This window comes from Mandrillus leucophaeus, unplaced genomic scaffold (assembly GCF_000951045.1).
Source record: "Mandrillus leucophaeus isolate KB7577 unplaced genomic scaffold, Mleu.le_1.0 Scaffold293, whole genome shotgun sequence".
NCBI lineage: Eukaryota > Metazoa > Chordata > Mammalia > Primates > Cercopithecidae > Mandrillus > Mandrillus leucophaeus.
Window position 1 is genome coordinate 3,071,648 of NW_012103065.1, and position 24,568 is coordinate 3,096,215.

A 24,568-nucleotide genomic window follows, 5' to 3' on the forward strand; every position below is an offset into this window, starting at 1 on the left:
AGGATCTAGAAAATTTTAATGACACAGAACATTCATCTTTGTGTACACAGTATCTAACAGACAAGCTAACACATTGTAGCTGTTCAACAGATACCTGTAGAAGGAGTGCACAGCAACATCTGACCTGAGGAATTGTTTAGTCTTACTGATTCCACTCACCTCCACTTTAATATCATTCTCTAACTCTGCATCAAGGAAATCCAATGTTACTGGCTCCTGAGATTTGGGATTCTACACAGAAAACAATAATAATTAGGTACACGTAACATTATACAATGATGCTGTGTATAAAACAATTCAATGGGTATTTATGAAATTAATTGTGCAAAAATTACTTACCTAGGATACAATAACTATCTAAAGGTATCTTCTTTTTCATATATATATATATAAAAAATATATATAGCTTACATATATAAAAGCTAGAGATTGAGCTTTCAGTGCAGGCAATCTTAATTAATAACTAAGTGAAGAAAGTCTCATTTTGAGTGGTGTATTTGATACTACATTTCTAATCACAAGCTCTTTGGGCACACTACTTTTGAAGAATCATTCACAACTTTCTTTTCATTAATTAGCATGGGAAAGGGGCAAAATATAGCCATTTGGATAACTTATTTGGCCATAAAACAATGGCAACATGTAGGCATACTTTTAAAATTTGTAAAAAAAAAAAAAAAAATGTGTATGATAAAATGTTTTAAAATTATGTTTACATTTGCCAAGTAAAACATTCTATTGGACCTGTTCTTCCTTCTGAAAGTGTATAAAGAAAAGGTGCAAGTGTGCTTCATATATTTCAATCTAATAAATTTTATATTTTAATAATTCAAATGACATCAGAATGCGTAAGATAAACTTGTGGTTGTCATAAAGATTTTAAGATTAGCTATTATAATTAAAGTCTTACTAGGATAATAACCCCTGGGTTCACTGAATACTATTTCCTATTGCTTCTTCTTGCTGGTATATAATAATAAATAAATAACACTGGGGAATAAGATAAATTCTTATTTATCGATATCATTATATAAAATGATACTGTTAGTCTGGCAAATTTACCTCATATTTTCTCAATTGCAAAATGAAGATTCATTGAACTATTTGATAAACAAAATACAGTTAATTCCTCTATAACTTCCTAAGTAATGTAACATGTCATACTAAAACTTTAAAGCTTACTAGACCAATAAAATCATAATAGGTATATGTAATTTATAATGGCAAAATTTTATAAATTGAATTTTTAATTTTTATTAAAATGTTACCTAAATCTGATAACTAGATACCAGTAACAAATGCAAACTATGCTGAATTAGTGCAAAGGTCATTCAAACTTTAATAATATAAGCCTCACAGGCTCTTTCAAAAGATATGCGGATCATCACTGTTTTAAGCACTGTTTTAGGAAGAAACTGACCAAGACAGTTGCAATAAGTAAAAATGTACTAAAATTAAGCATATTTTATCAATATGTTGAATGACATAGTATACATGGCAAATATTTACTGACAAAAATGCCTTCCTTCAAAGAGTAATTCCACCTAAAGATGAAAATTTTTTATTGCTATGGTTTTTGATAAATGAACATTCTTAAAGGCAAATTTTAAAAAACAGCCATGTCTGGCACTTTAATTGAAAAAATATTCACTGCTTAAGTACTCTATCGCTATCATCAGAAGATTCTAGAATACTGAAAATAAGTATTAAATTTTTCAAAGGTGAAAATGCTGACCAGTATTGGTAAGCTACTGATGACATCTTACTGCCTGAAAAGGAAATACTCCTTTGAAATGTAGTGTATTTTAAAAGAAGAAAAAAAAAAAGCCAATGTTGAAAATCCTTCTAATTTCTTTGTTTAAAAAATGAAACCTAGGAAGTCCCTAACAAAAGGATACTCTAAAGTTTACAATATTATTCAGCATTGCTCATTTAATGTCCCATGAAATAAACCGTCTTCACACAAACACCGTATCAGCATTAAAATTTTAACAAACTCACTGCAAAACAAAGTCAAAATAATGAAAATAATAAAAAGTAAACAGAAATAAGAGTATTTATCTTACATGCAATGGATAATGCATAGCATGACCAGACCCAAACAGCATGCATGGAGGAGGCATTATCAGGAAGAATTGGCAATATGAAGATCATGTCCCAATCCAGCATACAAAGACACAGAGAAGAAAATGAAATCATAAAAGAAAAATCTCAATGCATAACTTGTACTTTTAAAATAGCAATCTAGCTGACCATTTTTTTAAAAGATCCATCAAGGGCATGGTGACTACAAAATTCAAAAGCGTAATGTTTCAATAAGAAAGCACCAAGAGAGGCTGAAGAACTGGAAAATAGTCTCGCATACCCATTATTTTTGTTGGATATTTAAAATACCTAGTATTTCTCATTTGCAAAATGTGGATATCAATGGAAATAACTACCATACCATTTGTGGAAACGGAAGAATGCAAAGTTAACAAATTTTAAATTGAAATAATTACTAGATAGTATTACAAATGATACTTAGTTCAAAAATATCCTTCAAATTGAGGAGTCTTGTGTGGTTGCTAGTTTGCCATTTAGAGTTTTCTTAGAATGAAAACAAAAATAAAACAAACCATTTTCAGGTTGTTTATTTTTTAATTATATTGTTAAGAGTTACATGCAATATTTGAGGTTGCTGCAAAAACAAAAATTCACTAAAATGCACATGACTGCAAAAGTATAAGATAATACATAAAAAGAAACATGCAAGGATAGTAACAAAATAATTTACTATATCAAGAAAGGCATAAACATAATTTTAAACTTTATAGGAATTATAAAAGATATGAAGACTTTCATATGCAACAATATGAAATTCAGTTTGTTCTAAAATTCTAGCACTGGAAGGGAGTTAAAGCTTTTCAACTAGTTCAGTGGCTCTGCACTTTAGAACTCCATGGGGAGCTTTAAAAATTTACTATTTAGAGGCCGGGCACGGTGGCTCATGCTTGTAATCCCAGCACTTTGGCAGGCCGAGGCGGGTGGATCACGAAGTCGAGAGATTGAGACCGTCCTGGACAAGGTAATGAAACCCCATCTCTACTAAAAATACAAAAATTAGCTGGGCATGGTGGCCAGAAGCGGTAATCCCAGCTACTTGGGAGGCTGAGGCAGGAGAATCATATGAACCCGGGAGGCAGAGGTTGCAGTAAGCTGAGATCATGCCACTGCACTCCAGCCTAGCGAATGCCACTGCACTCCAGCCTAGCGACACAGTGAGACCCATCTCAGAAAAAAAATTAAATTAAATAAACGAAACAAAACAAAAACGATTTAGAGGCCTGGTGCCATCACTGCCAAATTAAATCAGAATTTTCAGAGGATGAGGCAGGGAACTGACATACATATTTAATTTCCTAGGTGAATAGTGTAGGATGGAAACTAGTGACTAGTTCAATTCTCCTGCTTTTCAGATGAAGAAATTGAAGCACTACAGGATTTAGTGGAGTGCTCAAGAACAGTGTTGGCTATTAGAACCAAACTAGCACTCAGTTCTACTACTTCATAGCTTATCCATCTCTTCTTAATGATATATTATCTCTTCGTTTTAATGTCACCCACTGTTTTATGTATTTATTCTTTTTTTTTTTTTTTTGAGATGGGTCTCGCTCTGTCAGCCAGCCCGGAGGCAGTGGCACAATATTGGCTCACCGCAACCTCTACCTCCCGGGTCCAAGCGATTCCCTGCCTCAGCTTCTCGAGTAGCTGGGACTACTGGCATGTGCCACCATGCCTAACTAATTTCTTTTGTATTTTTTTATTTTTATGTTTTAAGTAGAGACAGGGTTTCACTATGTTGGCCAGGCTGGTCTTGAACTGCTGACCTTGTGATCCGCCCTCCTCAGCCTCCCACCGTGCTGAGATTACAGGCGTAAGCCACCGCGGTTGGCCTTAATGTCACCAACTTTTTTAAAGAAATGGTAGGCTTACCTATAAAATCTTAAATAATGTTGAACATCCTTTGAAATTCTGAAATTCTCTTGCTAAGCTGTGGGAAGTATCCTTTTATGCTGATTATTAATAGTTTTACTGTGCATATAGAAATATTGCATACATATGATAACGGAAGTTTTGTTGCCAAAAGGAAAAGCTTTTGCAATGAGTTTGCCAGGTAATAAAATTAACTACTTATTTGCACTTTGGTACATTTTTAATTAGCTAAGGGAAATTTCTTTAATGTCTAACCCCAAATTACACTTTTTAGAAGTTTTGGCTTAAAATCTGTGGCTTATGGCAACTGTCACATAGGAATTGTATTTTATTTCCACTTAGAAGTAAATTTACAAGCAAATTGTTAGGATCACATGAATTTGACATTAATTTTATAATTTTAATAACAAATTTATTTTTAGAAGCCATCTCTTTATGATTTCTCTGATTATTAACCTGATTCCATAATTGACTTTGCAATCTTTAGTTAGCCAATACATACCCTCTACCATTATTAATAACATTTTTGCTCTGGTTTATTAAGAAATGATGCTCATCTCCATTTCATGCTCTGGAAGCTTGATGTCAGGAAAGGCAGCTTTAATTATATAAGCTTTAAACAGAAGCTTAATCTCAACTCGGATTTAGCAAATTTGAAAGCACTGTTAAATCTACCTTCATTCACCGTTACCTGGACATTGGGTCTCCTTTTTCTTAAATTAACTGTTGGTATACCTACACCAATAGGCTGAAGCAACAGAAAAATGGTAATTCATCATACTACATATCAACATAGGTAGGGGTTCTATCCTATAATCAATTTTCCTCAGATATTTCCTTGATTGGAAAAAGATCTAAATGATAGACTTAGAATTCAAAGTATTTGGTAGGTATGGAGTTCATGAGTCAATAAAATAAAAATTTAAAAATATCTTCAACGAATAAAAACTGTTACATGAATAGTCATTTTTAAGAAAAATGACTATTATTTTTCTTTTTCTAGAAAAGTACATATTTGGGAAGTGGGAAAAAAGGTTGTTTGTCTCAGATTAGTTTTCCATCGATTTGACCAAAAAAAGAAAAAAAAAGAAAAGAAAAAGAAAAGTAACAATTGTTAGAATTTACACGACCCAAATATAAATACTTTTAATGTCCATCCCTCGATTTATATGTTGAAATCCTCATCCCCAGAGATGACGGTATCCAAAGGCTTTTGGGAGGTGCTTAGGTCCTGGTTGGTGGGTCCCTCCTGAATGGGATTGGTGCCCTTATAAAAGAGGCCCTAGAGAGAGACGTCTCACCCCTTCTCCTCCGTGTGAGGTTAGAGTGAGAAGATGGCTGTGAATAGGGAGGCAAACCCTCACAGAACACCAATCTGCCCAAGCCTTCATCTTGTACTTCCCAGTTTTCAGAACTGTGAGTTACTAAATTCTGTTTATAAGCCACCCAGTCTATGGTATTTTGTTATAGCAGCCTGAATGAACTAAGAAAATTATATGATATTAAAAAGTTTTAATGTTTAATATTTGTGCCTTTGTTTTCTGAAGTGATACCAAATGTTCTATCTGTGGAACTAATGGAGAATGTAACCATAACAGTGTAGATTTATTTTAAATATTAACTTCTCAAACATAGATTATGCACAATTTCCTATACAATACATATTTCTTAGAATTGAACAAAATGAGGTATCTAACTAAGTAGACCTAACCTGGTTATTTCAATGACACAAAATGGAAGAAAGTTAAAATGCTTTTTGTAATAAAGCAGAATATATAATTCAACACATGTCAAAATGTGGTCATGCTGGTAAAAGTACAAGCTTAGAAAATGTTATGAGTCCTTAAAAATTAAATATGTGAAAAATCCGTAGCTATTTTATTTAATGATATTCTGGGGGCTTTTAAAGAATACTCATCTACAAAAAAACCTTCACTGAAATATTTTTAATTAAGGTTCCCATATCAGGAGGAAAACACAGGCATTGATCAAAAATACTTGCATAACATTAGACTTTCACCTTGTTAAATAATAATGGCTGCTATAGATAAGCATTATTTTTCTTCACTTGTATTAATGAATTTCTGATAAAATAATTAAGATTAATTTTGTTAGTATACTGTCACCATATGTTCCTTTGTATTTGCGTATTTCTAAAGCAATTATCTTATGCTATGTCATCCTTTTATGAGGTCTTGTATCAATCTGTATAGCGTCCTCCTTTAGCCACAAAACGGAAATCATAATATTTACTGAGTTAATGATGAGAATTCACAAGCATATTTAATTCACAAGCATGAACTTCAGAAATAAAGAATAAACTGATATTCAGAATAATTTCTTTTTCATGGTGTTCTGAAATAGTATTTTTGGAGATGTCTTTCTGTTACATATTAATATTTGCTTTAGTAAAATCCAAATATAAAGATATGAAAAGCTAATTTATAATATGGAAGAAAAATATCAGTTGGACTTTAATGAAGTTGCTAAAGAATTTGTTTTCTCTGTAATATTATAAATTTTAGTGAATTATTTCAAATATGAACCAAATATAGGTTAATGTCATTCAAATAGTAATATTTTCTACATAAATATTGGTTATTAGTGGAATGTAGAAAAGAAAAAAACTTCAAATTATTACTTCTCTTTGACTATGAAAACCACCTAAACTGTTACAGCCATTAGATGGTAGATTTATACATATATATCTCTCCATCATATATGCATTATTGTCCTTATTCTTCTTTTTGTCTATGATATATTTTAGTTCCTTTGGGTGAGGGTTAAGGTTTATAATTATAAAACTAGAGATCCTTCACACCCACCCTTCATCACATTACACTTTTTTTTTTTTTTGAGATGGAGTTTCGCTCTTGTTGCCCAGGCTGGAGTGCAATGGAGTGGTCTCGGCTCACTGCAACCTCTGCCTCCCAGGTTCAAGAGATTCCCCTGACTTAGCCTCCTGAGTAGCTGGGATTACAGGCAAGCACTGCCACGCCCGGTTAATTTTGTATTTTTAGTACAGACAGGGTTTCACCATGTTGGCCAGGCTGGTCTCGAACTCCTGCCCTCAGGTGATCCACCTGCCTCGGCCTCCCAAAGTGCTGGGATTATAAGTGGGAGCCACTGCACCCAGCCCACGTTACACTTTTATTACTTTTGAATTACTTTAGTTAGGGGAACTTTAATTGAAAATACATTGTATATACAAAGCCCAAACAATAATACTGCAAAATTATAAAAAAAATTAAGATATAAAAAGATAAGTTTTCAAGCTATAGCAAAATCATAGGATGATTAGCCAAACATAAATTACTCTTTTAAGAGGAATTTAACAGGTTATGCTTTTAAAGAGCTGTGGTAGTTTAATAATAATATGAAAAAGTACTTATGCAACATTTATATTAAAATAACACATTTAGCATAACTAGGGTGATCAACAGCTACATGTGCTACAAGTAATTATATGATGAATTTGATATGGAAATAAGTTCCAAAGTCAGATAAATTAAAGTAGACATCAGTTATAAAATGTAATATTATTTAATGTATTAAAATAGATAATTAATATATTACATTTAATGTAGTTTTGCATTCAATATCAATAGTTCTCTTATGGATTTGAACAATATTTAAATGACACAACTGTGTGTATGTTCACACACTTGTGGTATATTCTAATATATGGCTAACATTACATATCCATGACTCGGGAGAAAGAAGTAGTATGCATAAGTCTGCATGGTTTAAAGGATCTTCAATATTATCTTCAAAGTTAAGCAATAACTAAACAGATGCTTCTAAGGTTACAATTATAAGACTTTGATTAATTTTATGTCTAAATAAATTTTGCTATTAATGCCCTGTGAAGCAGTTCATGAAGAGTAAAATGAGTTGTACAAGATAATTGATGAAAATATCTTGAGAAAATAGGCATAAAAATTAAGATAATATGGTTCATCGATGGCATTTTATCTCTTTCAGATTAACTTGCTGATTAATAAATATTTCCCATTTCTGAAGCCCATCTCATGAATTTTACTCTTACATCTCTTTACAGGCCTGTCCTAAAGTAAAAGGAAAACCATTCTGGGAGATGGAAAGCAGAGTTAATTACTAGAAAAGAAGGGCAATAGAAAATGTGACCTGGACATAGACGAACATTACTAATATTTATCAGGTTCAAACTCATGTCTGGAGCAATATCCTTTATTATCTTACAGCCTTAAAATCAAAGTCAGAAGTGGGATGCATGAAATTGAGGCTCAGTGGGTGATAATGGCTGTCTTTGAGATAAAAATATTAGTGCAGCTAAATTGGTAACAGAAAATGAAAACTGCTTTCACTCTTTCATATATTATGATGTGTTGTCTTGTCATCTAAGAAGAGAGCCACGTTACAGACTGTACTTTGATATTTAGTGTTATATAGTAAATTTTAAAACAACAATCCTATTAAGAACATTAGTCATTAATTCTACAAAACACTAACCAGTGTAAACAAATTATATACCGACCTTTGGCTGAAGATTTGGATGTAATAAAACATAACCATTAGGATCGATTGCAAAGTAATACCCATTGGGGCATAGCTGGAAAAGAAAAAATATAAGCTTAGATACGCCTGAGTCACAATTAGAAATCTATATTCTTTTAAATACATAATGTATTAAATACACATTTTATAGTATGTTGAAAGATAACATGGAATCATTTTATTTTAGAGATGCTTTTAACCATATAGTTCCTTTGCTAAGATAACTGCCCATAATTTTTGAGAATTACCTAAGTGCTTTGTGACCAAGCTAAATTAGTACAGAGTTCTAAACTAGAAAGGGTATCAAAAGAACAAATTTCATCTTACTGTAAAACGTGGTGTCAGTCTTTTAATATCTTCCAAAGACACATCTACCCCCATCACACCAAGAATCAGCTGGTTCTATAATAAGAGAGCAAAAATGGCATTTTATATCAAAAATTTACATATTTTTACACAATTATCATATGCTCATATTTTGCTGGCATTTTGGTTATATTCCATATTAGTTTAAACGTATATATAGAGTGAAGCATTCTTACTGTCAATTTACAAGGATTCTCAGCTTTGTTTCCTACAACTTTATCATCATTATCATTTACCTTAGCAAAGAAAATCTAGATAATTGAGGCTAAAATATATAAAAGATAAACAAAAATGTTTGACACTTCTTGTACCCTTTTCTTCTAATATTTATTTTCACTGCTATCGTACAGTCAGCGCTTATCGCTGTGTGTCTACGTATGTGAGTTTAGACTGACTTTATGGTTTACTATAATTAAGAAGCCACAAGAATGTCCAGCTTAAAGATTAGACAATATAGAATAAGAACACATTGGATTTTTGCTGCAGATAGTTCCTGCGTATGTAACTATCCTGAAAGTATGTGACCATATTGGTGATAAAATCCTAAAAACACTATTTCTAGTCGCGGCTAATAAATTCTATATACCAAGCAACAGGCATCACAGTTTTAGGTGCAAGTAGAGGAGATTTGTGGCAAACTGCCATCATGATCTTCCATGGGACATAAAGATGGAAATTGTGTTAAAATTTTGAGTCCAAAATTGTTGTTTCAAATGGAATTATATAAATTATAAAATAATAAATTTGAAATGTGCTTGCAAAAAATTATAAAATCTAGTAATTACAAAAACATTTAAACTTTGTGGAGGTACAGATAGAGTAAGAAAGTTCTGTCAATAACTATGCTCTTTTCCATGAACCAATCCTAGTCTGAGCAAAAACTTCCCAACTGGAGCAATCTCTTAGTTCACAGTGAGATTTGTGAACACGTATGAGAAAGTTAGAGAGTTACTCTTTTATGAGTTACAATATTTAGAACCTGCAGATAGTTAAGAATGGTCATGGGCCCCCAAAGAGAAATAACTGTTTTCTATGGCCTCCTTATTAAAATAAGGAGTTCAACTGAGATATATAATAACTGATCAAACAACGCTTAACTGCAACAGACTTCATGAAACCATAAACTGGAAATAAATATTCACTCAAATCAAGTATATCACCTATATTATAAAATCAGTCTCTAGTATTAAAAAACTCTTAACTTCAAAATCTCAAATTCCTTCTGAATCAAACTAAAAAACTGGAATGCAATCCTATTTAAAATCAAAAGCATTTAACAAATAAGACATAATCAGTATAAGATACGTATTTTTTAGAACTTTTAAATAGGCATTTTACTGCACTGACCAAAAAACCAGTGCTATAAAAATTAAGCATTCTATGACATTATTCTTCTTGTACCCTAAAATAGAAAAAAATAAAGAGAAGTATTAATTTAAGTCAGATCCTTAAGTTACAAGATAATTTTTAAAAAGCTACTGTTTGGGAGTTGGGGAGGAATGATTTAATATACCAATGTACACCTGATACAAACATCACCATGCTTTTGGTCTTTGGATTTTTCTTTCTAAACTCCATTAATATCTCAGATGGATTCTTAAAATGTGCACACAATATTACTGTCCATTTATCATATAATTACTCCCAGAGTCTGACTCTGTTCTCATCAGGTCATAGTTAAGTGGAGTTAAGCTGAATCTTGGCTCTAGGGCAACAGAGAGTTTGACCTGCATTTCCTTTTTCCCAGGTGGTTATCGCATAGGCAGCTGTTGCCTTTGACCTCTGGCCTCACAAGACAGTTACACTGCATGTATTTTCTTATGGAAATATCTTATCCATGTTGAGCTTCAACGTCACAGTTTGTCATTTATTATTATTAATTTTATCAATTAACTTTTAACCTTTAAGTTTGTCTTATTTTCAAATTGGCCGGTTATGTTGAAGACCGGAAGAGTTCCAGTAATGACAAGTCCCAGTTCCTAAAAATAGATTCAGAGAGAAAGGGCAAATTAAAATTACAATTTAAGCTTTGTCAGAGTGCATTAGCCTTTGATATCTGAGACTGCATTTTATAGTTACTTTACAAAGAGCCAAAAACATTAGTAACTCATTTTGAATATCTACTAAAATTTATTTTTAAAGTATCAATGAAAATATCTTGGAGAAAATTAGGACCTACTAGGCAGCTACTGAAGCATGAAACATTTAAAATAATACTCTAAGATAACTTTAAAAATAATCAACTTACACAACTGGTCAACAGCCTGTATGCATTTCAGTAACTCTGTGTCCTCCCCCTTTTTAATAGTGATAGTTCACCTAATATCAGGGCCTCCATAAGCAGAGTGATAATAAAATATTATTTTAAGTGATTTACTTAGCTTCCCTTTTTGTAGCCTCATGCTTAATTTTTTTATGCCCTAAGCCAAAGACTTCATGCTAAATGACAAATGTGCAGTTGAATGGCATGATAAATAAAATAAACATTCTATTGATACTGCATATCTGGGATATTCTAAGTAAGTGTTATGGTCTTCAGAAGAAGCAATACTACTTCTAAGTAGCCCCCAAAATAAGCAGTACTTTTTGACAAGGTAAAATGATGAAGAAAAGACAACTGAAAGCATCAAATATAAAAGTCTAGTCTGAAGAGTTTAACATAATAGAAATAATGCCATCCTATTAATCGGCACATAATTTAATATATTAAATGAATTCATAGAGATTAGTTGAAATAAACTGATTTTCAAGTCAGAGTTTGCTTTTGTTACTGACATCTATATCCATTATAATTTTTAGCCACTATTTCATGTCAAAACTACCTGTTTATCAAAATCACTCTTTAAAATAATTTTTAAATTGTTTGAAATTTTGAATTTGCTAAAATGAGAAAATATTTTTAATCTTCTCACAAATAGTGATTCCAAATCCAAAGTTCATGAACTTGGAACAGAGTTCTGGAATCAGAACCGAGTTCATAAAGTTGGATTTGGAATCATTATTCATTGGAACATTAAAAATTTTATTAATATCAGGGAGCAAATGTTGTGGTATCAGGTTGTGGTTCATAATTGGGCACATAGGAGGCCCAAATTCAATGGGAATGATGAATGAATTACGGAGGAGAGACAATAATAGAGAAGCTTCCAGCAGACCAAAATACCAAATTATTTGCAACAAATACAACTAAGTAAACAACGAAACATATTTGGGTGCATGATGATTGACATGGTTTGGTTGTGTTTCCACCCAAATCTCATCTTCAATTGTTGTTCCCATAATCCCCACGTGTTGTGGGAGGGATCCAGAAGTAATTGAATAATGGGACGGTTTCCCCCATTCTATTCTCATGATAGTAATTTCTCACGAGATCTGATGTTTTTATAAGTGGCTTCCTCCTTTGCTCAGCACTTATTCTCTCTCCTGCCGCCCCATGAAGAGGTGCCTTCCTCCATGATTTTAAGTTTCCGGAGTCCTCTCCAGCCACATGAAACTGTGAATCAATTAAACCTCTCTTCTTTATCAATTACTCAGTCTCGGGTATTTTTTCACAGCAGCGTGAGAACAGACTAATACAATTATATATAATATATGTATTATATATAATACATATATATGAATAGATTAATTCATAAAACTGTATCCAACAGGTAATTCAGTAAAGATTTGGTGAAGTGTCTCTTAGAGGTATAATCTATATGCAGAGTTTTAAAAATGCTACCGTGGTTTAAGACGAGGTAGATATGGATGTAATCATTTCCTTTGCATTTTTACTTCATACCATTATTTGCTTCTAAAAATGGTAAAATGTAGCCTAAACTGAGCTACTAGATTACTAACATATTGGATTTAAGATAATTATGAATGAACTCATTGGGACCCAACTTGAATTTTTTCTCCTCATTTATTAAGTAGACCAAAAACTTCTACTCTACTCCTGAGCACTGCATGTGTCTCTAGAAAATAAGAGAGAAATAAAACAAGATTTCTCTACCCTGGAATTTTAAAAATATTTTCTAGAGCCCCAACTCTTGTCATATCTCTTTTTATAAAGAGCTTCACTTTGTCTCCTAATTAAAATGAACCTTCCATAATATTGTCCTAATCTCCCCTTATCACCAAAAATGACCAGGGTATCATTTTTTTGATATACTCAGTGCTCCCCCAATTTTTATGCTATACTCCATTTCTATGGTTTCACTTTTCACCACCAACAGCAAAAATCTTACAGTAGTATGACCAGCTAAAATGTCTCCATTTTCTTAACCACAATCCACTTTGCCCCAATATTGGCTTCTTTATTTTGAAGTCAGAATTCTTTTTCTCATTATATCCATTATATTTGGTTTTAAAATATATTTACCTTTTCCTTTTTAATACAACTGTTTATTTTTGACCAACATATATTTTTAATCTGCTGTGTGGAGAGATTATAAACAAATAACTAGGAATATATGGGGATCACTTTATCATTTTCAAACCAGTAAAAAGAATGCTGTATGTGTCCAATGAATAGCAAACTCACGTGTTTCTTCCTTTTTTTTTTTTTTTTTTATAACATTTAGTTTCAGCTTATAGCACAGCACATTTAGAACCAACATTTCCTCCTAATGTCATTTGTGCTATCAGTAAGAACCTTACCAGCAATGCAGACATGCTGGCTAATGAACTTCCAGTCAAAGGAAACACAACAGGGCATCATTATTGACTCCTCCTATCACACACTGTCCTGTGATGAATTTGAGAAGTGCAACATTTTGACCACAGCTTTGGATCACTGTGTGACCTTAAGTAAATATGTGATGTCTAAAAGGAACACTGGACAGTAATTTTAAGCTAGGGCCTGAGGTAAGCAAGCTTCATGCTTCATTTTATCTTTCTTAGCGTGCAAGGCTTATGTTAATAGTGCCTATTTTTCTTCTAACTTCCTGTATATGTTTATTTTCTAAAAACCAAATGATAAGTAATTCTAAATGGACTGCATTTTGCCCTGTGGGTTCATCATTACATTTGGAAAAGTAGTAACAACTGATCTCCAAGTAGGGAAAAGGGTTACTGAATCAGCATTTATTTTTCAGTTCTTATTATTTTGATTCTCTCCAAATATATTATTTTAGTAAATCATTAATAAGTTCTTCTCATTAAGACTAAACATAAGAATAAAGCTTAAGTGCGATGATTGTTATTTATAATTTTCATGTCAGGAAGTAAAAATTACATTTAAACAATTTTCAACTTTGGCCCTATTGACATTTTTGGAGGGATAATTCTTTGTTGTGTGTGGTGGGCAGTTTTCCTCTGCATTAAAGGATGTTTAACAGCATGCCTGGCCTCTATCCACTCAGGGGTGTCCAATCTTTTGGCTTCTCTAGGCCACACTGAGAGAAGATGAATTGTCTTGGGCCACACCTAAAATACACTAATAGTAACAATAGCTGATGAGATTTTAAAAAGAGCAAAAAAAAAAAATTCATAATGTTTTCAGAAAGTGTAAAAGTTTGTGTTGGGCTGCATTCCAAGCCGTCCTGGGCCACAGGTTGGACAAGCTTGCTCTAGATGCCAGTAGCAACCCCTCCCCTCAAGCCATGACAATCAAAAATGTCTATAGAGTTTTTTCCAAATGAACTGTAAGGGGCAAAAAGACCCCCCTGTTGAGAACCACTGCTTTTAAATATAATGACATATCTTTACTGAAATGTGAGTTGTTCAATGGACAATTTAACATGTGTTGGTTTCACACCAGATGTGATCATCTCAATGACGTATTTCCATAAAAAGTCTGAAGTTGAATCTGGCACAAAAGATTATACTAATATATTAAGATGTTTGTGATGATTTTAGTATAGGGTAAAGTTTTTGCCTATCTAACAGCATGTATTCCTGAGTTTTAGCAGATTCAGCTATAGTTGTGGAGGCTAGACATGCTTCTATGCTTCTACTAGCTCCTATACTTTAAAAATACTTTCTTCTAAATTATTGTTCAAAATCTGCAAAAATAGATTCTAGTTCACGAAGACTTTCATCTTTTTTTTTACATTAACAATTTAAAAACTTACTGAAATGCCCATGTGTTCAACATTCCAGGCTGGAAATTCTACATTCTCAATGAAGGGATCAAGTAGACAATAAGCTAACACTTCGTATTTGTAGTTCTCTACTACATACAAATCTATGTTTTTATGTAAATTATGTAAATTCTAGGAAACAGGTCTGTGATATAAGAAATTTGGGTGAGGGTTTAATGAAAAGGAAAACAGAGACATCATCTAGAAAGAAGAAGAAATCATCTGTGTGCTTTTGTTATGAAAGTCTTTGACTGAACAGCTCAACCTCTTACCAATGCATCCAGGTACACATTTGTCCATTGGACTTGCTTAGCTTTGTCTCCTGCTAAAACCATTGGTCTTCCCAAAACATCCAAATATTCCTGTTTGTGAAAAAAAGAAAAAGTTGTGGTTAAAACTAGGAATGCTGTGTTGTAATAAAAATTACAGAGAAAAAAAATCCTAGAGTTAAAAATGAATATAGAACCAAAATTATTGAGACTGAATATATAATCAGTTAATTTCTATTTTGGATACTCCCTAAGTGGTATGGCTACGTATTTTGAATCAACAATATTTGACTTATATTATTTATACAATGTATCTACTCAAGTTTTTTTCCAGTAACAATCAGAACATTGTTTTCTGTGTTACAGCCAATAAGTGAAATACGTTCCTTGTGAATTGTTTCATGTTAATCTAAACTATTTAAGGCTCTGTGATTTACTGCGTGGAATTGCAGAAATTTAAAATCATAAAGCAGCCACATACTTTCTTTCATATCACAGATTGTTTGGCTGAAATTCAAAACTACATTTAAACACATCAAAAAATAAAGGAAATACTGTGCCAAATCTAGACATCAGACTCAAATGCAGCTGCTGTTTCATTTCAACATTCAATGTATTCAGTATTCACTTCCACAAATGCCATGTTATTTATGCTAAATTTTGACTTTGTTTATTTTGTAGATCTTCAACTGTTTTTAAAAAGGAGTAGCAATTTTCATAGTAATTTATGATTATTTTAAAATAATAAATATTTAAATTAACTTAATTACTACATTCTACAAAAAGTTATTTAACAGGCGTGATTTCAACTGAATGATGTTAGAAAAATCATCTCCTTGTTGTAACTTTATTTTAGATAGATAAATAGATCCACAGGGGTTATTTGGGAGGTATTTAAGTTCCAACTAGGTCCCTGTACAATTTGTCCAGCATAATTAGTGTTTAATTTTATACATGGTACCTACAATTTGAAGACACTTTAAAAAATCATTTGCAGAATCAAGTTCAAATTACATGAAGTGTATTTTTAGAAAATTTGATTTTCTGTATTTTCTATGATATTTTTAACATCTGAGAGTAACAATATACTCATTTTATTTACCTGAGTTTTGGATGTTTGAAAACACTTGCAATGTTAATAAAATAAAACCAATATATCACCAAGATACTCAGTATTTTAATATAAGTGTAATATTACAGATCTTTTCATTCTTACTAATTTTCTCCATATTGAGCATATTTAAACCAGAAAAGAAGTATCTTATACTTGAAAAAAAAAAATTTAACAAGCTTTAAATAATCATACCTGAGTATTGATTCTTATTGCACCAATGGAAGGAATTTCATAATAATAACCTGAAATATACATATATATATTTATATATAAATGTTACTTTATAATAAAGGGCCACAAAATTATTTTATTTTATAAATATTCATAAAGAGTATTTTGAAAATAATATATTTCACTTCAAAATTGAACTAATACTAAAATATCAAAATTAAGAAAATGGTTAATGAATCTTCACAACAAACACACAGGCTTTGTGAAAAATTTCACTACATTTCTTAGTTATTATAAAATAGGTATTATTCTTCTACGAAGGAATAAGAAACATGGAATCATTAAAAATATTTTTTCATTGGATAAATTATTAAAGATACATGATGGATAATTATTATATTTATATAAAATCTTTGCCTAAATATAACTTTCAGAAAAAATTTAGGTTCTTTTTGTTGCCATGGCATCACAGTTCATTTTTCAAATTAATATATTTTTTTCTCAGTAACATCATTCTTTCCGAGTGAAAATATGAGCTCACTGCACAACATTTGAATTATCCTGGAACGTATAAGGTTTTTCAAAAACAGTAATTAAACCACCCAGAGAAAAAAATATATATGTCATACTCTCATATTTAAGCTTTATGAAATTCAGATATTGTTTCATTCCTAATTTTTCATGTAAGATTATATCTGATATATATCATTCAGTATAATTCAGTGTAATACATTATTTTATAAATGTGGAAATATAATCGATGTCTGAATTTTCATATAATGTAATGCTAATGTCAAAATTTGTATGTGTTTTCTCTATAGAAACATGTTCATAATCTTACTCTTGCCTGATTCTTATAGAAGTTAGCTACAGCTTTAGCTTATTTTAAATAACCACACCTAATAACAGCTACCAAAATATTTTTTCTTCTAGTTTACTAGAAGAAAACAGATTTGTTACCTTTGTTTTCACAGGCCATCCACTGAATAGGTCCTCTGTCATAATTGTGTTGACCAACTGAAAACGTGAATACACGTACCTGGATGAATTGAAAAATAGGTATTCATTAGGCTTAATAAAATTTAATTGAATGGCAAAATAAAACAGCTACAATTTCTATTAAAAAGAGTGTTTTCTGGTTGAATGATACGACAAAAAAAACTGAGGTCAGTAAAGACTTCAGAAAGGGACCAGAGGAAAATCACATAACCTACTGTAAACATAGACTCCAGTTGCTACATTTAAATTTGTACCTAAGTGTCCTCTTGCACATTCCTCAGGCAGGAGCATGACTAATGTTTCATTCATAGAAAGTACATCTTTCATGGCCAGGCACGGTGACTCACGCTTGTAATCCCAGCACTTTGGGAGGCCGAGGCAGGTGGACCACCTGAAGTCAGGAGTTCGAGACCATCCTGGCTAACATGGTGAAACCCCGTTTGTACTAAAAATACAAAAAATTAGCTGGACCTTGTAATACATGCCTGTAATCCCAACTACTTGGGAGGCTGAGGCAGGAGAATCGCCTGAGCCTGGGAGGTGGAGGTTACAGTGAGCCGAGATTGTGCCATTGCACTCCAGCTTGGGCAATGAGAGTGAAACTCGGTTTCCAAAAAAGAAAGAAAGAAAGAAAGAAGGAAAAAAGGAAAGAAGGAAAGAAAGAAGAAAGGAAGGAAGGAAGGAAGGAAGGAAGGAAGGAAGGGAGGGGAGGGAGGGAAGGAAGGGAAGAAAGAAAAGAAAAGAAAAGAAAAGAAAAGGAAAGAAAAGAAAAGAAAATACATCTTTGAGGTCCAACCTCACTTCACCTGTCTTACATGGTTACACATGTTATCTACATAGCGAGCCACTGCAAAAAAGTTTATTTCCCTATTTCATAGGTATGTAGTAATGAAAAACTATTCAGAAAGGTCATTGTACTTCAAAGTTGCTTAAGGCAATTAAACTCTGTGATGGTTTTCACCATGGAAATAATTAGGATGCACACATATGATTATGTTGTTAGTATATTACTTATTTTCTATAAAAGTTGCCTGACACATGTAAGTAAGCTCCTACGATTTTTAAATATAACCAAAATATTGACTGTTCCTAACATGCTATAAAGTTTGAAAATATTTTAAAATCAATGGAGAGTTTTTATAATTTAAGTATTTATTGAAAGCCACTAAATTTAAATAATAGTGTGAAAGTATAAAAGGTAAATTCCATGAGGTCAACCTATACTTAATAAAATGATTTTTTCATATATTGATTTTTACTAATTTAGTAATCTAAGTAAACCAACACTCTCAACCCAACATTTTAGCTATTTCTAAATATAGACGTGCAGAAAATCACTTTTCCATGAGTTCAAATTCCAGTTTGAACTATGTTAAGAGCTTTTCCCTAATTCATGTTGATTGACTATTTGAATGGACATTTTCTAATTGTTTTATGTCTTTTAACTGTTGCACATGATTTCAGAGCACAAATCTCAAAAGAATTTCACATCTGTTCTCTGTTCTTTCACTGGTCTTGGCCACACAGATCACATTATTACAATCCCTGTCCCCAAAACGTACATCAGGGATGTTGCTATTTCATTTGTAAGGTTTTAGGCGAGCCACTCTTACATCATCCAGGTTTGCCTTAGCTGGTTATGTAAGAAGCCACATGATGAACATAATCCGAGTTTTAAATACTTCAAATTGTAAGTATAAATGACTGTTTCTAAGTGAATGATAGAAGTTGGTTTTTTTCTCTCTCTCAATCTATCTTTCTCTCCAGGAATTCCCAATCAAAATGCAATGGTTTCATTTTCTTTAATTCATCAGTTAGGTCATTTTTGGGTCTGTCTATAAATTTCAACGTAGGGTTACTGCTTACATAGTTGAGCTTACTTCTAAATGGAAATATTTTTATAAGCAGGTTGACCACCCTAACTGATAATTCAATTTAAATGCCATACCCTAAACAATCATCAAATTAATTCAAGTCAGGGAAAAAGTCCAGATGCTCCAGAAAGCACTGGGAGTTCTCCCTCACAACTAACATTTGAACCCATACCTCTAATTTTCAGCTGAAGCATGGCTTTGTCTAGAAGTTCCTGTTACCACAACAATCATCTAGTAAAACATTTTTCATAAAATACTTTCAGTAAAAAAATAAACAAGACTATATGAATCTTATATCTATGTCTCAGAAAGGCAAGCATTTCTAATAACATCGAGGCTACACTCAGATTCACACATATGATTATTTGACTGATGTTATCATTCAAATAGTCCAAATAAACACTAGGCAAAAAACAAAAACAAACAAAAAAAAAACTTGTTGCTTTATTTATTTTGCTATAAAAGTTTCACTTAACTTCTATGTGTTTGCTTACATGGACCCCTCAGAAGTTTTCAAAATTAAGGTATTTGGGATCAGGGCTGGGGGTAGTGCACATTCTGTCAGTTTTAATTATAATTTTTGAAACATGCCAAACTCTTTTTCTTTTTCTCACATAGGTTCTTGGCTACTTAAATGTAAGATGCATTAACTAACTGAATCATTCCCATATCATCAATGTATAATTTGTACCCCTTTTCTCAATTTTCATTTGCCTTGTAGAGATTTTTAAAGACATTATTTTCCTGAAATTTTATTCCAAGTGTTTAGTAAAATCCTAATTGCAAATGCAGCCTTCTTTATAATTTATACAACTGCCTTACCATTACAATATTTACACAATCTAATATACCCAAGATCATTTTGTCTTGGGTTTATGTATATATATTTATATACATACACACACATACAAACACATACGCACACTGGTATTTAATGATTTTATGGATTATATAGATTATCTTAGAGCTTTCTATAATGATCTTATAAATATATATTCAGTTGAGAAAAAAGTTTAATATAAGTCATTCAAAACTTAGGATCTACTGTAGTACCTTACACACATTATTCATATGACAGTAAAAAATTAAAATAAAAAAATTTCATTCCTTAGTGCCATACTTGTCTTTTCTTTGTACATTTAAGCTAATTCCATAAGAATTTTAACTTCATTGATTTCATAAACATTCACATTACATATTGTATAGTGTGTATACATAATGTATTGGTTAAGTTTAAAATAATTTTTGTGTACACAAATTTCTACTTGGAATTGCAAATGGTTTCATTTCTCCTATTCCATACTATACTACTGCCACCATGTGGAATAGTCAATGAACTAAATTCCAGATGCTAAAGTCCATAGAGGTGATTGATAACCCGCTTCTTCTATTTTTTTTTTTTTTTTTTTTTACTTCTTTAAACTTACAGTTCTTGTTTAGCCATAATTTTGGAGTTATAGAAAAATAAAGTGATTTCTTCAAATATGTACAATTAAAAATTTAAGGTAAATTACATTCTCAAAGATGTGTATTTGTATAGTTCTTTTAAGTACATTTGCATGATCTTACATAAAAACAAAATGACATATAAAAATAACTCAAAATGCTTAACTGGTAGTCACACAAGCTAAATATTTCATCTTAATTCTCACTTAAGCAAATCACTTACATGAGAGCATATCTACATCCGGGCTAAGGTGACTTTTGTGGAGAAAAAAATTCCTTTACTCATGCCTAGTAGTATATTTATAATCACAACACTAGGTTCATATAACAAATGCACATGAAATTTTTCTGTTCTGAGTAAAATGTTCCTAGAAAATTAACTAAATGTTTCTCAACATGTATGATTTTAGATAGGTTCATCTTTCAAAATGTTCACTTCTATGAAATTTTCATCATAGAGCCACATGAGACATATACAATAACAGATGGCTTTGACAAATATTTTTCGTAATGCTGGAGTACAGGTCTTCAACAGAAATACAGTGGGAAGCTAGTATTGAATAGATGTTGGATTGGGTTTTAAAAGTACCAAGATTATACAATTTAGCATCTATTGTAGTACATTACTCATCAATGGAAACAAACATTTGTTAAATGAAGAACAAGTGAATAGACACTTCAGTGGTTTCTACTTCTTACCAGAGGGATCTAAGATAGACTTTGGTGTTATCCAACATATCAATAAGTTCATTACAGTATGTGGTAAGAGCAGGACCAAAACTGGGCTATTAGTTGTCTTGCATTTTGCAATTTGGGCTGTTTCACTATACTCATATCATCATACATTCTTAATCTTTTTATTTAATACGAAATAAGCAGATATCCTTACTGGAGGTAAACAACTTTTTTAGGCAAAATAAAGTGTACTTAGTACACTTATTTATGTACTATGTTATTCCTAGAAAATAAAAAATTCTTATAATTCTGGATTCATGCATAGTCATAGAATTGTAAAAGCAGTAATTTGGGGAGCAGACAATAAAATTAAACTTAAGGCCAGGTGTGGTGGCTCATGCTTATAATCCCAGCACTTTGAGAGGCTGAGGTGGGTGGATCACTTGAGCTCAGGAGTTCGAGACCAGCCTGGGCAACACAGTGAGAACCCATCTCTACTAAAAATACAAAAATTAGCTGAGCATGGTGGATTACACCTGTAATCCTAGCTACCCTAGGGTGCTGAGGCAGGAGAATCACTTTAACCCAGGAGGTGGAGGTTGCAGTGAGCCTGGATCATACCACCGCACTCCAGTCTGGGCAACACAGTGAGATTCTGTCTCGGTTGCAGGTGGAGGGGGTGGGGGGTGGAAATAAACTTAAAAATTAAATTCCTGGCCAGGTACAGTAGCTCATGTCTGTAATCCCAGCACTTTGGGAGGCTGCGGCAGGCAGATCACGAGGTCAGGAGATCAAGACCATCCTGGCCAACATGGTGAAACCCTGTCTGTACTAAAAATACAAAAATTAGCTGGGCATGGTGGCGCACATCTGTAATCCCAGCTACTTGGGAAGTTGAGGCAGGAGAGTTGCTGGAACCCGGGAGGCGGAGATTGCAGTGAGCTGAGATCACACCACTGCACTTCAGCCTGGCCACGGAGCGAGACTCCGTCTCAAGAAAAAAAAAAAAAATTCTTATGGCCCTATGGCTTTTTAACATAGTTATAAACTTATATAATTTTACTTTCAGTTGTTTCAAAAACTAATTTTCCTCTGAAATGGACAATAATTCAATAATTCAAATTTGGTATTATAGCTCTGGCCTACTTGATTTGAGAAGATTTTTAAGTAACAGCAGTTTTGGCTATTTACAATGTATTACTGATTTGTTCCTTATATGCCACTGATTTTAACTTTATCCTACAGTTCTGACTTCTGCTAATCTGTTTTTGTTTTGTTTTGTTTTGTTTGAAAACTAAAATACTTGTCTTCAATTAAGAGTTCTCCAAAGCCACAGGGTCAACCTATTTTAAAAAGCCATAGGAATTTGTTTCCCAGCAGAACCCAGTTACTGGAAACTGTCACCTCAACAATTATCAGTTACCCAGAGTTCAACTTTAATTTACAATAGGCAAATCTCCAAAGAATAATGGAAATTAGTCTATGAAGAAAGCCAATAAAACTAAAATAAAAACTTCAGCCTTCGAATCATGTTAGAAAAATGAAGTCAGAAATAGGTTTTATTAATCTACTCTGTGTACTAAAATTTTTGGCATTAAGCCTATGAAAATACTAGATTGGATGGAATATTTTAGGATACAATTCTACTGCGGTTTCCATAATTCACAAAGACATCAGAATCCAGAGCATTTGACTAGTCTATATCTCCAGTTTTATAGCATTATGTAATAAATAGAAGTGTCCAAATTCACCTTTCACACTTTATTTTATAAAGCCCAAGGATCTGAAAGTTACTTGCAGCCTGCAAAGTTTTGGCGGTCCACCTTAGCCTGTGAAAGCTGTGAGGAGTAGATCCCTGTGGGGAAGTTCTGGCTGTCTGACTTGAAGGCAGGCTCCTGGGTGGGCAAATTATGATTAGCATAGCCACTGAGTTGCTCAGAGAAAGACACAGACAGATGGCCAGTCAGGAGCATTCTGCATGAGGTTACAGAATTCAGACTGTAGATTACCATCTTGACTCTGCCACTTAGTAGCCGTACGACTTTCAGCAAGTTACTTTACTTTTCTGATTTTGGATTTCTTATTTCCAAAACGGGGGTGATGTCACCATATGATATTATTATTATATCATATGATTATTCCAGTTGTAAATGAAACAGTAATATAAAGCATTAATATATGGAAATTATAAGCTCTGTGTTAGCTATGGTAATGAAGACGATGATGACACCAATGTTTGTCTTTTATAGTCAAACTGTTAGTATTAAATGAGGTAATATTTTCCATTAGTGTGTCTTTAGCCTTTTATGCCTCAAGAGGAACCTAAAATAACTCAAAATAACACCTTCCTAGATAAGCAAATTTGGTGTGCTTTATCATACTTAGCAACAAACTCTGATGAAAAGGGGTCAGTATTTTCTAAATGCCATTATGTCCACATAAGATGTATCTATATGAAATTTCCCGTATTTATTGTAAATTTACAAATATGGCTGACACATCTGCTAGAGGGTCTGATGGAGACAAGAATTTAATCAATGTCTGTTGAATTTGTTCAAGTGAATGAAACAGAAAAACTGTTTTTATAAAGGACAACAAAGTGTAGTAGTCATGTAAGTTTTGCACACACATTCAAAAAGAACCAAGCTAATATTTCTCTTATGTGTCTTACATGTGGGTGTTTGACATACATACATGCTATGATATTTTTAATTCACTAGCAACTATGAATCACCCTCACAACATCAGATTGTAAGTAAGTAATCTGAGGTTTCCTTTTTCTCTATATGCATTTATAGTACTAGATAAAGGAAGAATAAGCTGGGGGTCCACTGAATTTCCAAGCAATTTGCAGTTCTGCAAAGAGTATTATCAGCTGAGAGGGCAGAATAGAAGCTGTATGGTGATTTATTTCAAATGTTCCTCTTGGGAAATGTCAAATACTTTGCTGACACTGATAATGAGAATGCTCATGAAAAACTATGTGTTAGATGATTAGAGTGAAGGGAAAGGTGCCATCACTACAATCATTTATTATATAAGCTGAAGTGTTACCCACTTATAAGATGACATATATAA

The 24,568-nt window shown here is 32.5% G+C and overlaps 1 protein-coding gene across 1 annotated transcript in view; it reads right to left on the reverse strand.

The window, feature by feature from the left end:
* Positions 1-24,568, reverse strand: part of CACNA2D1 (calcium channel, voltage-dependent, alpha 2/delta subunit 1) — a 453,354-nt gene that overhangs the window by 54,238 nt on the left and 374,548 nt on the right. The window contains exons 14-20 of the mRNA XM_011986113.1: positions 17,457-17,535; positions 16,518-16,567; positions 15,215-15,304; positions 10,779-10,856; positions 8,839-8,913; positions 8,492-8,566; positions 160-231 (exon numbers count right to left, since the gene is read on the reverse strand). Coding sequence (XP_011841503.1) covers positions 160-231; positions 8,492-8,566; positions 8,839-8,913; positions 10,779-10,856; positions 15,215-15,304; positions 16,518-16,567; positions 17,457-17,535 — 519 coding nt within the window. The remainder of the gene's footprint in view (positions 1-159; positions 232-8,491; positions 8,567-8,838; positions 8,914-10,778; positions 10,857-15,214; positions 15,305-16,517; positions 16,568-17,456; positions 17,536-24,568) is intronic.